This window comes from Drosophila obscura, unplaced genomic scaffold, assembly GCF_018151105.1.
Source record: "Drosophila obscura isolate BZ-5 IFL unplaced genomic scaffold, ASM1815110v1 contig_36, whole genome shotgun sequence".
Taxonomy (NCBI): domain Eukaryota; kingdom Metazoa; phylum Arthropoda; class Insecta; order Diptera; family Drosophilidae; genus Drosophila; species Drosophila obscura.
Genome location: NW_024542824.1, coordinates 2271067 through 2284131, shown reverse-complemented (window position 1 = coordinate 2284131; position 13065 = coordinate 2271067). Strand labels below are relative to the sequence as shown.

General features: G+C 49.1%; 1 protein-coding gene across 3 annotated transcripts; it reads right to left on the bottom strand.

Moving 5' to 3' along the window:
* Nucleotides 1–921: 921 nt before the first annotated feature.
* On the bottom strand, nt 922–5364 carry LOC111078779 (tubulin polyglutamylase TTLL4). Of its 3 annotated transcripts, none has more exons than XM_022373652.2 (8): nt 5127–5364; nt 4021–4602; nt 3279–3807; nt 2839–3210; nt 2599–2785; nt 2357–2527; nt 1284–2292; nt 922–1218 (listed from the first exon to the last, which is right to left on the bottom strand). In XM_022373652.2, the coding sequence occupies exons 2-8, from the start codon at nt 4573–4575 to the stop codon at nt 1054–1056; spliced, it is 2988 nt and encodes a 995-aa protein (XP_022229344.2). In that variant the 5' UTR covers nt 4576–4602; nt 5127–5364; the 3' UTR covers nt 922–1053. The 3 variants fall into 3 exon arrangements, with proteins under 3 accessions (XP_022229344.2, XP_022229330.2, XP_022229339.2); XM_022373638.2 differs by having other exon boundaries at nt 3279–3819; nt 5127–5363; XM_022373647.2 differs by lacking the exon at nt 5127–5364 and adding an exon at nt 4804–4827 and having other exon boundaries at nt 3279–3819.
* Nucleotides 5365–13065: the final 7701 nt, after the last annotated feature.

Genomic DNA, 13065 nt, shown 5'->3' with positions numbered 1-13065 from the left:
GATGAGTCCGACCACATTTCGCAACAGGACGCCGCATCATGCCCCTCCACAGTGACTACGGTTATAAACGTGTACGGCATCCTCGTAAACAGTGGAAATGCGGGCCAGGCGCTGCTAAAAAAGAAGCGCAAAAACGTAAAGCTCAAAGCGACGCAACAGAGGAAGCTCGTAACGCTTTGTACATAATAACATTCACATGACGCTGGGAGACGCCAGATATTTAGAAGCCAACATGCGAAGGGTTTTTCCGCTGGAGCAAGAGGAAAAGTGGTGTGATAGGTTCTATACCTATACCAACAGGAAAACAAGAGAGAGAAAAAAGGACAAGGCCGCCGATATCCCAAACTCCAAATCTTCGGTGAACAGCAACGGTCCCCACAGGCTCCAAGCGGCTTTGGGACGTCCCCACCAAAAGTCCGACAGTCCCACAGAGACGGCGAGCAGTAGCAGCAGCAGCGGTTTCTCTTCCAGGGACAGCAGAGACCAACATCGGCAGGATACGGATAAGTCGCAAACCAGCGCCATTGCCAAGCGGGATACCTTCGCATCGCAGCAGCAGCAGCAGGCGGCCCTCTCGCAGGAGACTGTAGTGAATCGCTCCAGACTGGCCATTGAGGCAGCAGCGAGGCGCTATGGGGCGCCAGCAGTTTTCTGTCAAAGGAATGAATTCGAGAAGAAGAAGAGCGTGCGCGCGGATGTGTCACTGGCCGCGGAAACTTGTGCCGAAATATACCGTAAATACCAATATACACAGACGTCTAAATATACCGAACAGTATATTCACACAATTCGGTGCAGTGGGGGATTCAATAAACGATTGTGATTACATTTTGATTAAATCAAACATATATAAACAAATAATTATTACCTAGCATTTAAATTCCGATTAAAATGCTTAGTAAAGTGGCAAAAACTTTTAAGACGACCGGAAAAAAAATGTAACTTTATTTGGAAAGGATCTCAACGTGAATTTGAACGTATTGCAGGCGTATTTATGTTTGATAAAAAACATTAAGAAACCGAAACTTTTCGTTTTTTCTTGCTCGTTCAGTCTCAAGATTTAATTTCTATGCATGCCTCCGGGCTCCGGGCCATGGGCACCGACTCGCTGCCTTCAGTGGGCACGAGATTGAGTCTGGCCAGAGTCGTGGCTCCATCCAGGACATCATCCTTTTTCACATGCAGCATATCGATCTCGGTCAGAGCCACATTTGGCTCCTACAAAACAAAGGTATATATTTATGCAACAGGTAAATCCAAAGAAACCCAAAGGTAGAACCCACCTTCTCCATGGCAGCATCAGATACCTGCAGGTGGTACTTATCCTTGCAGTAGCGCGAGAGCAAGGCAACACCTAGTTCCCGATTCTTGGAGTACTTGGTCTCCCAGGCGTCCAGCAGGCGGTTATAGTAGCGCGCATTCTCGATGTAGCGCAGATAGATGTGCGTGCCGGAGGTGGGGAAGATGCGTTCGAGGGGCCTGCAGCGGGACTGCTCGTCCTCGGCGATGATCAGGCAGCGCACATCGTCGGGCAGTAGGTTGTCCAGAATGGTGTCCACATACTCCTCGCGGAACTCGATGCTGCGATTGGTGAACTGATTGTGCTTGCGCACCTCCTCGGCGGTCAGGCAGGTGGTGAAGATGCGCTTGTCGTGGCAGAGCGGCCCCTTCATGTTCAGCTCCTCGAGTATCTCCTGCTGTTGGCGTTCATTCAGCTTGGGCGGCACCTGATACAGAGCCGTATTGAGCACGGCCTGTATCAGGGGCCCTTTCACGTGCAGATCCAGCGGCAGTTCCGAGTGCAGCGACGGCGATATGTTGATCTCCAGCAGCCACGGCACCAGATTCTCATCCAGCAGCACATCGAACCCAAACAGCTCAAAGCAGTTGTACCGAAAGTTCACGTTCTGTCGGTACATGCGATTCAGGCCCGACTCTCCGCTGACGATGCCCTTGATCACCAGATTGCGCAGCGTGGCCCACAGGCGCTTGGTGTTGACGCCACGATTCTCCAAGCAGGACCAGAGTGACTGCAGCGTCCACTTGTGTCCCTGGCAGGCATTAAAGTCCTCGTTCTTGGCATAGTTCTGCGAGAACTTGTTGATGCTGTAGTTGGTCAGGTGCATGCAACGCTCATCCAGGTTGCTCAGCTCCGAGCTGTACTTGACGGAGGCGAAACGCGCCAGCCCATCCTTGTACATGTAGATGCGCAGCGGATTGATGGAGGTCAGCACCACATACAGCCGCATATCGAACTTGTTGTCATTGATCAGCAGCGGGCGCTCGATGTATCTAAGGGAGGAGAGAGAGAGAGGTCGTTAAAAAAGGTTTTCATGGGTGTGGTGTGGCGTCTTACTTCTGCACTACCAGGGGACGATCTTTGGGGAATTGACTCCATTTGTTGACAATGCGAATGCCAGTGCCACGAGCACTGGCCGGTGGCTTGACAATCCATTTGGTCAGCTTTGAGGCATTCTTTGGCCAGACCTGTCGCAGATTCTCCAGATCATCGGGCATTATATAGGATCTGAGGGAGAAGATTTGATAGATTACAGATCTAAAGATCAAGCAAGGCGGCGGTCGTGGCATTCGGCTCACTTTTGCATAAAACCAAAATCCTTTTTGCCAAACTTTTTCAAATTTTGATATATGCTGCGCCACATGGTGTCCTTGCGTCCAATGCGGAATGAGCCAGGTATGTGATTGTACTTCTGATGCGAGCGTATGGTGCGGAAGCCAGGACTCTTCATGTGCTTCTCCCACACAGCCATCCAGTCGGTGGTATCTGAGAAGAAATCGTATATAAGAGTGCAAGGAACCATCCATAGATAGACCCACTTTTGATAATGCGAAATCCGGAATTAAGCACCACACGCTTCACAATCTTTGGCATGACGGGGCTGAGCTTCCACTTGAGCACACGATGCAGGGCAGCCGGCATGGGGGGTCCCTTGTCCGCATGCGAGGTGAAGTTCAGGTACGGCGGCACATTGGGAAAGAGACTCGGCGAGAGTATGGCATCGGGTCTGAAGTACACCGAAGCCTCCGAGTCTATGGTGGCCATCGACTCCTTGGACGCACTCTTCTCGGGCAGCAGGCGCGTGTGACGGCTCTGATGCGTCTCTGTTTCGTCCTCGTCCAGGAAGAAGGGTGTGCCCACATACTCCTCCTCCGAGTCGGAGTCATCGTAGTTGTTGATGTCGTCAATGGCTGCAAATAAACCAGGGGGGAGGTGTTGGGGGATATTCTCCAAGTAGAATCAAATTCGTGAGTATTACCTGCACATGGATCATCCTCGTGTAGTCGGATATTGTCGTGGTTGCCCTTATTGAGGGACACGCCACCATATGCCGCATGCTCGACACCACCAGACATCATGCGGGATGTGGCGCTGGCGCTGTACTGGCTGCCAGAGTTGAGCGGCGAGTGGGCATAGAGGGAGGCGTACAGGCTGGTCTCCAGGGCCGTGGCTGCAGATTTGGTTAGACCATTTTGTGTTAGAATTCTGCTCTTCTCGTCATGCTGCTGGGCAAGCAGGCTGCTGCCATGGAACGTATTAACAACAATCTTGCTGCCGGGCGTCAGGGTTTGCGTGCTCGTGCAGGATATGCTCGAGATGGCATGGCTGATGCCCCCCAGTTCAACCCCCTTCTCGACTCTGGCTGGGCTAAGGCTCGATAGCTTTGAGCCGCCGCCAGTGGCGGAGACGGAAGAGGAGTGGCTGTTGCTGTTGCCGCCGCCTTGCTTGCTGTTGCCGTTGCTGTTGGTGCCGGCAACGTGTTTGGCAAAAGCTTCGTCTCGTGCACGCTTCAAAAGCATCTATGTGGTTAGTACAAAGCGAGCGGGCATCGCACAGAACACGGAACATCGAACGAACACACCAAAGAAAGGAACGGAACGGAACGGAACCCAACACAAACAACGGGAAGCGTGGGAGCATGCGGGTGGATAGGCAGGTGTTTGGCGTTAGAGGCACTTCACAGGGGAATCTCTAAGGGGCAAATCTAATCTCGCACTCACCTGCACTTTTTTGTACGGCTCTGACTGGAGTACGCCCGTGGCCACGGACATTGGTGTGCCCTTGGTCGCGGCGGCTGGGCCACGGATCAAAATGCGCTGCGTGGTCTTAGATGAGGCTGTGGAAGCCGCCGTCGACACCGACGAACCCTTCTCTATGGCTGAACGGCGCCGTGCCGCTGGCGGTGGGGTTCGCTGTTTCTGCGACGGTGGCGGGGAGCGAGCCGCGGCTGAGACCGAGGACATAGTACGATTGATGCCGGAGATGGAGCTGGCGCCAGCGGAGCTACGCTGCACTGCTGGCTGTTTGCCATGTCCGGGTCCGGGGGCGCTGCGTGACGCACTGGGCTGGTGATTGTGGTGGGCCAGCTGCTTGCACATGACCATTTTGTCCTTGTAGATCTCCACCTCCTCCAGCCAGGACTCGTGGAAGTCGAGTATCTCGATGCCCTTGCCGCGCGTCGCCTGCTGCTGCTGATGGCTCGACATATTCTCCTTGGTGGCACCTGCGCCTCCTGGTCGACCATTCGTCGTTCTCTTCTCGGTTATCTGAGCCATTTCTCGGATTCAAGGGAATTTTGATAACTGCAACGGAACGGACCGGAACGGATTCGATTAGTTTGGTTTTGGTTTTTGGTGTGTGGCTTCTGCTCCAAAGTTTGCTTGGCGGCGGTGCTGGTGCTGCCAGCAAACTGAATAATGTGATGCGATGCGATGCGATGTGATGTGTGTGTTCAAGGTGGCTGTGGTTTGGGTATGGATCGGGATCGGATCGGTGGCTATTACTTCACCACTGTGGCTGTGTGTGCGCGAGGCGGCGTGTCAATGGCTGGCTATTTTCGACATGGCACAGCCCCAAGATCATCAACAGTAGACGACGCAGGCAGCAGCTGGCAACTTCGGCAGTGGCACGGATGGCTGCTGCTGCTTCGTCGCGGGACGAAAATAAACAATCAATAAAATCTGCTGTTATCAGCTGCTATCAGCGACTCCCTCCACTGTTTGCCGATTCAAAAATTGTTAATGGCGCGCAAAATTCATTATCGCAGCCGGCTTTTTGCACATGTTTGTGCATGTGTGGGCGTGTCGATGTCCAGGCTTTTGCTTACCTTGTAATTTTGCTTTAAGTCGTAACGCACACGGCTTTCAAAATCTAACTTATTCTATGAACTTCTCACTAACTTTGACGCAAACATCCAGAAACACCTGATTTGTCCGTATGCTTTGGATGCTGATGTACAGTCTTTAGAGGTGGTTATGCTACCAGGCGTTTATGGTTCCCGTGCTGACATGTCTTCTAATTTATTTATCTTTTTTTTCTTGCCGCTGCGCTTCAAAACCATCTGCACGTCATATACAGTGTGACCGCAGAAAGAATATACTGAACTTCAAAAATATACCCAAATATACCGGAAATATACCGGAGGAAAATATTCGAACGAAAATTGAACATAATTTGTTGAGTTACGCGTTACTGCTAAATGTTTTTGGGGTGGTTAGTATAAGCATCAGTCCAACCACACGGGCTATATAATAAATTGGGTCCTTCAGAAGCTCATCATGTGGGTGCAAGTTTATCGCGTACATCATAATTTCGTACACCTTTGGGATCAGGGCCCTGCCCAGGTGCTCCAATCTCCTGCTGTGCACTGCATAGAGTTTTAAGGGATCCGATGAAATGGCGAAATGGCGCTCCATAATCAAATTCATGTTTCGAAGCTCACTGTCTTAAAGTTTTTGTTGCTTCTCGGACGCTGGTGCCCCCAGACGGCCCGCGGGGGGGGCGTGGGGGGACACCCACGGGGGGCGGGAGGCAACCACGGGGACCCGGGCGGCCGGCGGGGCACCGGAGGCCGGAGAACACCCGGAGGAAAACCGGGGGGGAGATAAGACCGACGCACAAGGAGGAAGGGCCACGATTTGAAGAGGTAAAACATGGGACAAACGGGCCAGCGGTTTGTGTACTGGTCAGGTTTCTTCGGATATGCTAGTTTCTTCATCCGGCCAGGCTTTGCCGGTCGCAAAGGGCCCACAGCTTGTTGCTGGTCCTGGGATGACGCATTTCTGGTCGCAGCAGTGGCACTGGCTCCATCTTGTCCTGTGCAGTGTAGTGCGTAGTCCTGGAAGTCCTGGAAAGTCCTGTCAGTGGCTAGTCCTAGTAGCCGGTAGCCGGGTAGCGGTGTCTCGTAGCGTCGCGTAGCGTCGGTTTTGCAGTTTTTGCAGTCCTAGCTATGCTATCGATACGAACACAATACTATCGAAAACTGCTTGGTATTTTCGGTATTAATAGTGAAATTATCGGTGTAAAAATGTGAAAACGATAGACGCGGTATTTTCCCCGAATTTCGGTATTTTCGATTTGAACCGATTTGGCAGCCCTGGAAAAAGAATTGATTGCTATCGATTGCCCTTTATCGATAGATCGAGGAAGCAACAAAGTGCTACCCATCATTGGACAGTGCCAGCGCGGGAATTTTAAAAGTTTAAATTTTATGTTTTTTGTATATTTCTATAAAATTAAACTATTTGATCAAAAAAGTATTTCGTATATGCATCAAATTAAATGGCTTTATACCCCAAAAATTAAGACCCTTATAAAACACAATCAAGCCTCATGTTCAGCACAAACATATCCGTATTTAATGGCCATCAAACAGCTTGACATAAATCAAGCACCTGGTTTTTACCTAAACTAGTCCTTTCCCAAGGAGGCACGGCAGCGGCACCCATCTGAACGATGGCAGACGACGACCTACATGAGCGGAACGAATGCTCTGATCAAATGCCGCAGTTGGCCAGTGATGAAGCCATCAACATTTCAATTTATACACCTTTCAGGCCTGTTGTAGGTACGAGTATACGAGTATACGAGGCGGCGGTCGCTGCGGTCTTTATTGATTTTGATGGCTGCACAGCAGTACAAAGTGATTTATCGCAGATCCTGCGGCAGCCAACTGAAAGCACTGCAGAGTGACCAGAAGAGAACCCACACAGAAGGGCAGGCAGAGGGGCAGAGACTCGTATAATGGTGGAACACACAAAGACGTGCACGATACGAATCTGTCGATAAGTTGTGGCGGCGTTTAAGCGGCACTCGAGGCACTGGCCGGGCAGCATTCAGCATCCAGCAACGGGCACCGCCTACAAGACGTCAACACCGTGAGAGGGACTGCTGCTGGACCTGAGACTGGTGCTGGTACTGGCACTGGCACTGGCACTGGTAGGATGACTGCATCAAGATGATGATGAACTTATCTACATCTTTGGGACTGCTTAACGTGTTGGTTGCTTGTGCCTGTGCCTGTGCCGTGCCTGTGCCTTTGCCTGGGCTTGTGTTTTGTCATTGGTCGACGATGCAGTGCAGTGGCACTCTTCTGGTCTCCGATTTGATCTGCAGATCAAAGATACGGCCCAAACTGCGCCGGTGTGTGTGGGCCACTTCCCTAGAGCAGGAGAAGGCGGAGTAGTTTAGGGTCTCTCATCTGCAGATTATTATACTTTGGTGTGCGATAAGCGCGCCGCTTGTTTATTAAATATTATTAATGATTAATCAAGGAGCAGCGGCGCAGGCAGCACGGCCAAAAGGATGTTGTGTGGCTCCCAAGTTTTGGATTTCAGGGGTATCCACACACACTGACACACACCCGCTACTCGGCAGCGGTAGCCAGCCAGGGAAAATATCAAATTACTCGAGTAAATGCAATTAATTTGTTGCTTGCCTTGCACAATGCACAATCCGAGAATTGGATAGGGTTCTCCCCGGATAGGATAGGGAATACAACTAATTTGGGGAGAGGACTCATTCAGGACTCACTGGCAAACATGTGTGTGCTTTCGCCGTGGATTGTGTCTCCCCTCCTAATCCTTTCATTAGTTGTTTTGCTTTCGGCACCTTTTGGTAAACATGAGACGGCTTGAAAAGGATTCGTGCGATCGGCTTGCCTTGATTAGAGCTCAATTTACACCATCAAGGTGTGCGAGTGAGTCTGAAGACGAATCTGAAGACGAAGAAATCGAGCTGCCTATCCTCCGCCCCCACCCCACGTTCGTTCATTCATTATTCAATCAACAAAAGATTATAGCGTGGCACATATGGTTTTCACCATCTAATCCTGATCAGAGCAAGGAGCTGGCGCAGGTCATGTAATGGCAAAGGGGTTGGGGCTGGGGAGTGGCCTTCAATAGAATGGAGTTTGATCTGACAGGATTTCTATTCAGTGGATAGCAGCAGCTCAAATGAAAGCGGATTCCATCCATGATCCTTGCAACTAATTGTAGTTGATATCTGACATCTGTAATGGAAGGTATTCCCCTAGCAATTTCCCTCCAAATCCACTCTTTTTTCTTCATTCATTAAACCCACATTTCTACCATCGAAAAAACTCTATAAAATTCCAAGTTTTTCCGCCATCTAGCCAAATGGTTTAAGCCATAAAGATAGCCAAAAAAAAAACCCCTTCAGATTCGATTCGCTAAGGCCTGAGGTTTCACTACCATCTAGGGCCTGGGCTACACATCGCGGGCTAAGCATTCAAACTTCCTCCAGTTAATGCCAGTTTTCGAATCGAATCACTTTTAAAATTTGAGTATATGAGCAGCCAAAATGGATGCCGTCTTTGATATTTCAGTTAATCGCCAGGCTAAGTCGGCGATTAATTTTACTGCTTATTTTGTTTTCACCCATTCGTAATAAAAATGCCATAAGCTCTTCTTGCAGTCTTCGTCTTCTTCGTCTGTGACGGCGGCGAAAATAAAATTGAAAATTTATTGTCTTTATGGGAATGGTTCGACGATGCCCAGAGCTATGCTCGAGAGACAACCTTTAGCTTCTGCAAAAACACAAACAGAAAATACGCTGAAGATGATGCGAATTTTGCCGCCGCTACTCTGATGTCTCCTCGGCGTCTTTCGCTTTGGTTTGACGTGGAAAAAATTCAATATTTTGACAGCTTTGTGTGTTGAGTTATAGAACTGAATTAATTTGCCAATCAAAGTGGATAGATGAGGGAAATATTAGAAGAGCAGAGCGTGGGGAAAACCCCCCACAAAGTTTGATGTCAAGGCAACCCACTTAGGCCCCCCCCACCCAACAAAATGGAATTGCTGTGATTGGAAAAGGTTCGTTGAACAAATTATTTAACAAGCCAAAGCATCTGATACCCAGGACATGAGCACATCCCCTCCATAGTACAATGCGAACGCGGACAGGTGTCCCAGGGCGTCCTTCGGGTGACGGTCTATTACACACACATTCACACGCACAATTGGGCACTTAACAATTTTCGAAAACTTTACTCAAATTACATAGCCTTCCACACCCGTACATCCCACCCATCGAGTGGGGGGCTATTTGCCGCGCCGCTTGTTCGGTTCCCGCGCAATTTCCATATAATATCAGGTTGGAGAACCATGAATTATGAAGCATACTCCCCCAATGGGTAGCGTAGAAGCTCTTCTTTGACGCATGACACTCATCCTTGGATCTAAAGGGGAGAGACAGCCACAGAGGAAGGGGGGGGGGTGGGCATGCCGGAAGGAACTGGGCCATAATTATAGACTCTCAATATATGTACGTCCTGTTCGCTCTGACCAACACACACACGATTTGTTTTCCACAAAGTTGGCTTTCATTTGTCGCATGTTTGTACACAACACAAAATTCCGATTCGATTCGCTTTCCTTTGGCTTTCGGTTCCGCTTCAAAGCCCGTCATTTAATGCCATGAAATGATTTTATTTTCCATCAGGGAATGTCTATAATTAACATAAATATTTGCCAAAGATTGACAGAGTTTTGCAGCTCGGAAAAAAAAACATAAATAAAACTTAAGCCAAAGGGTGCAGGTTGGGGCGATCGATTGATTTATTTTCTTGGCTGAGAGTCCTGAATAAAGACGAGTAAGTAGAGTAAATAGAGTATTCTGAATGGTTTAGGAAAGGTTAGAACCCCATGGCAAATTTGCATACAAATTAGATCCGATTTGTGGGAATTTTCATGAGAAATGAAAAAATAAAGCCATAACCATTGTATATATAATAACCTACCAATAAAAATGTATTAGCAAATCCTGTTCCACATGTAAACCACTTTGCAGGGGCATTCTAAATATTTTTGTAATAATTTCTATTTGATGATGTCTCTCTACTTATGGAATCTATGTCAGCGAATACCCCGCCTAGCACTGGCAGCAGATCACTCTGCTCTGGCAGCAGGCGCGCTGCTCTGCTGCTCGTACCACTAATCTGAGCACAATTAGTTGGCTATAAATAGCTGCTGCGAGTATACATACATAGAAGAAGTGGTAGTCCAGTAGTTTAGTATTCCAGTGATGATGATGATGGTGATGGCGATGGCGATGGAAACAAGTTCATAAATTGGACAGGTTTTTCCAATAGACAAATTGATGTGGCCCGATAAGGCCGTGGCCGTGGCCGTGGCGAAGCCACAATTGAACTGTAAATGGTAAAAATATTTATTGTCTTATCACATCGTATAACTCGCTGTGTCACAACCCGACCAGAAGCAACAAATTACCATGGTGTAGTCCATGGAGAGAGGAGCCAAGCCACTCGCACATGCTGTGCCGTCGTCGCATCAGGAAGAATCTACCGCTAGAAGAGCATCTCTCCGAGAGTCTCTTCGCTCAACTTTGGATATTGCAATTTCAGCATAAAAATAATATTCATCGTTATCGTTATTAAGTTATGTTGCTTTCCGCTAATGCCCAGGAGAGGACAGACCACTCCATTCCATTCCATTCGGATGCGGGATCCCATCTGATGCTGTGCTTGTGCCCCTCGCCCCTCAGCTAAAAGTCTGTGGCAGTGGCCAACAGTTGGCCAACTAAATGCGCTAATCCGCGTGTTGTCAACTTCATTAGCCGATAAACACGCCGACACATTAAATTGGCAGCAGGCTGAGGGCCGCTGCGAGACGCTGCGGTGCAGTTCGGACGGGGATTATGGCTGTGGCGAGCACTGGGACTGCGACTGCGACTGGCACTGGATTTCTGATTTCTGCGGCTTCCATTTGAAGTTGCTAACGAAAAATTGCTGCCACTTGAATTTTTAATGCCCATAAAGTATGCGGCGCGGGATGCACTGCAGCCAGAGCACAGTTCCAGGCTTCAGGCTTCATGCTCCATGCTCCAGGTTCGAGTCTTTCCCCGATGGCAACAGCAGCAGCAGCCAAAACTCAGCAGAAAACTCCCCAAAGAAAGTTCACATAAAATACGATGGCTTAGCTTTTGTCTGGCTCTGGCTCTGTCTCTGTCTCTCCCCCTGTTACTCGTCCACTGTTCCTTTCAGATCTTTGGGTCGTCGTTTGGGGCCCGTCGTCAGGTGTGTAATTCGATATCTTTGCTCTTTAATCCCCGGCATCCCAATCGCCAGCCATTCGTTTGTGCGCGCGATTTATGTACAACATTTGTAGTATTTCTGCTTGCAGATCGGCCTCGGCCTCGGCCAGGGGACAGGGACAGATCAGCCCCGGAGTGGAAGGCCACTCCATCCGGCCTCAGGACAAACAAGGATGCGCCACTAAACAATAATTATGACAACAATAAAAGCACGCAAATCCTTAATTTACTAAAACAATGGCCAATGGCAGTGAGCGGAGCAGGAGTAGGACTTGGTACTGAACTCTCGACTGGGCTCGTAGACAGACTCCAAGATTAGGGGGCAATTACTGCTTCACACGGCCAGCAGACGACGCTGTCTCCACTCTTCCGCGATGTCTTGATGTGTGTTGTACGAGAGATGTGGGGGCCACTCCACCGACGAAGTTGTTTTGACAAAAGCAAAGCCACTGGAAGGCAGTGGATGAGGGCAGTGGCAGGCACTACTAAGCGCCGGCGTATAGAATGTCCTTACTTGGAATTGAGGCATCTGTTATGGCTAGAGGGCTATGGCAATAGATGTGTACAATAGTTACACAGGGGAATAGCAGAGGGAATGATTGAAAGTGGACTCATTAAAAGGAAAATATGATCTTCGAATTTCGCCCAAAGATTACAGAAATCTCCGTAATTATCAGTTGCTCTTCCTGATTTAATTAAAACAGACCCATATGGAGGTCTCGCATCGTCAAGTCTGTAGTGTAAAACTTTCCATTGCTGCAACTCCAAAAACTGAAGCACGCGTCTGAAGCGAACCCCTTGCCGCCCCTTCACTATCATCACAGTCATTACAAGACACAACTCTTTCTCTCTGTGCCGGAAAATAACAAAGCTCGATGCGCGCTGCGCGCTGCTCAATGCTCAATGTTCAATGCCCAATTGAAGACATAATTACTACTTAAAAGCGGCATTAACGCTATCACTTACACATGTCACATGCTCTTCGAGGCATTACGGAAGACAATAAAACGTATGACCAGAGGAGGCCGTGCCCCGGCGCAATGGACCAGACCAAGCCAGACGGGGCCACAACATCATCTTCCTCAGCGTCATCGTCGTCAAATAACAGCCTCATCATGGTCTTGACTGAGCACAAAACGGGTAAATACCCCACAGCTGTGGGTTCGTTCGTTCGCTCGTTCGTGGCTCTGTCTGATCTGATCTTTTGTACTGTGTAGGGATCTCTGAGAGATCTCACTGAGATTGTGGGACCTGGGAGCTGGGGGTCGTCCCATCATCATTATCATCATCTGAGCTCAACTTACAGCAAAACAGAGCCCAAGACGAGGCTTCCATGGGTACGTACCCGTTCCCTCGCTGAGGGAGATGGATAGGGAGAGCCCCACAGCCAGCAGAGCCCCAGAGCCAGCAGAGACTGTGTCAGAGGCAGCGGCATATTGATTAATGGATCAAAGTCTTTTGACACGAGCTATTTTGGTAAGAAATCCTTTTGTTGATCTTTACACAAACACACACTCGCATTCACTCGTGATATTTAAACTTTATTCTGTTCCCTTCCCTGCTCGCTCCAGCGTTCGTTCGTTCGTTCGTTCGTTCGTGGGTTATTCAATAAATTTTCAATTTTGACTGATTGTGAGTGGAATAAGGTCGTTCGTCAGTCGTCAGTCGGACCGCTTTTGCGGCGCGTTATG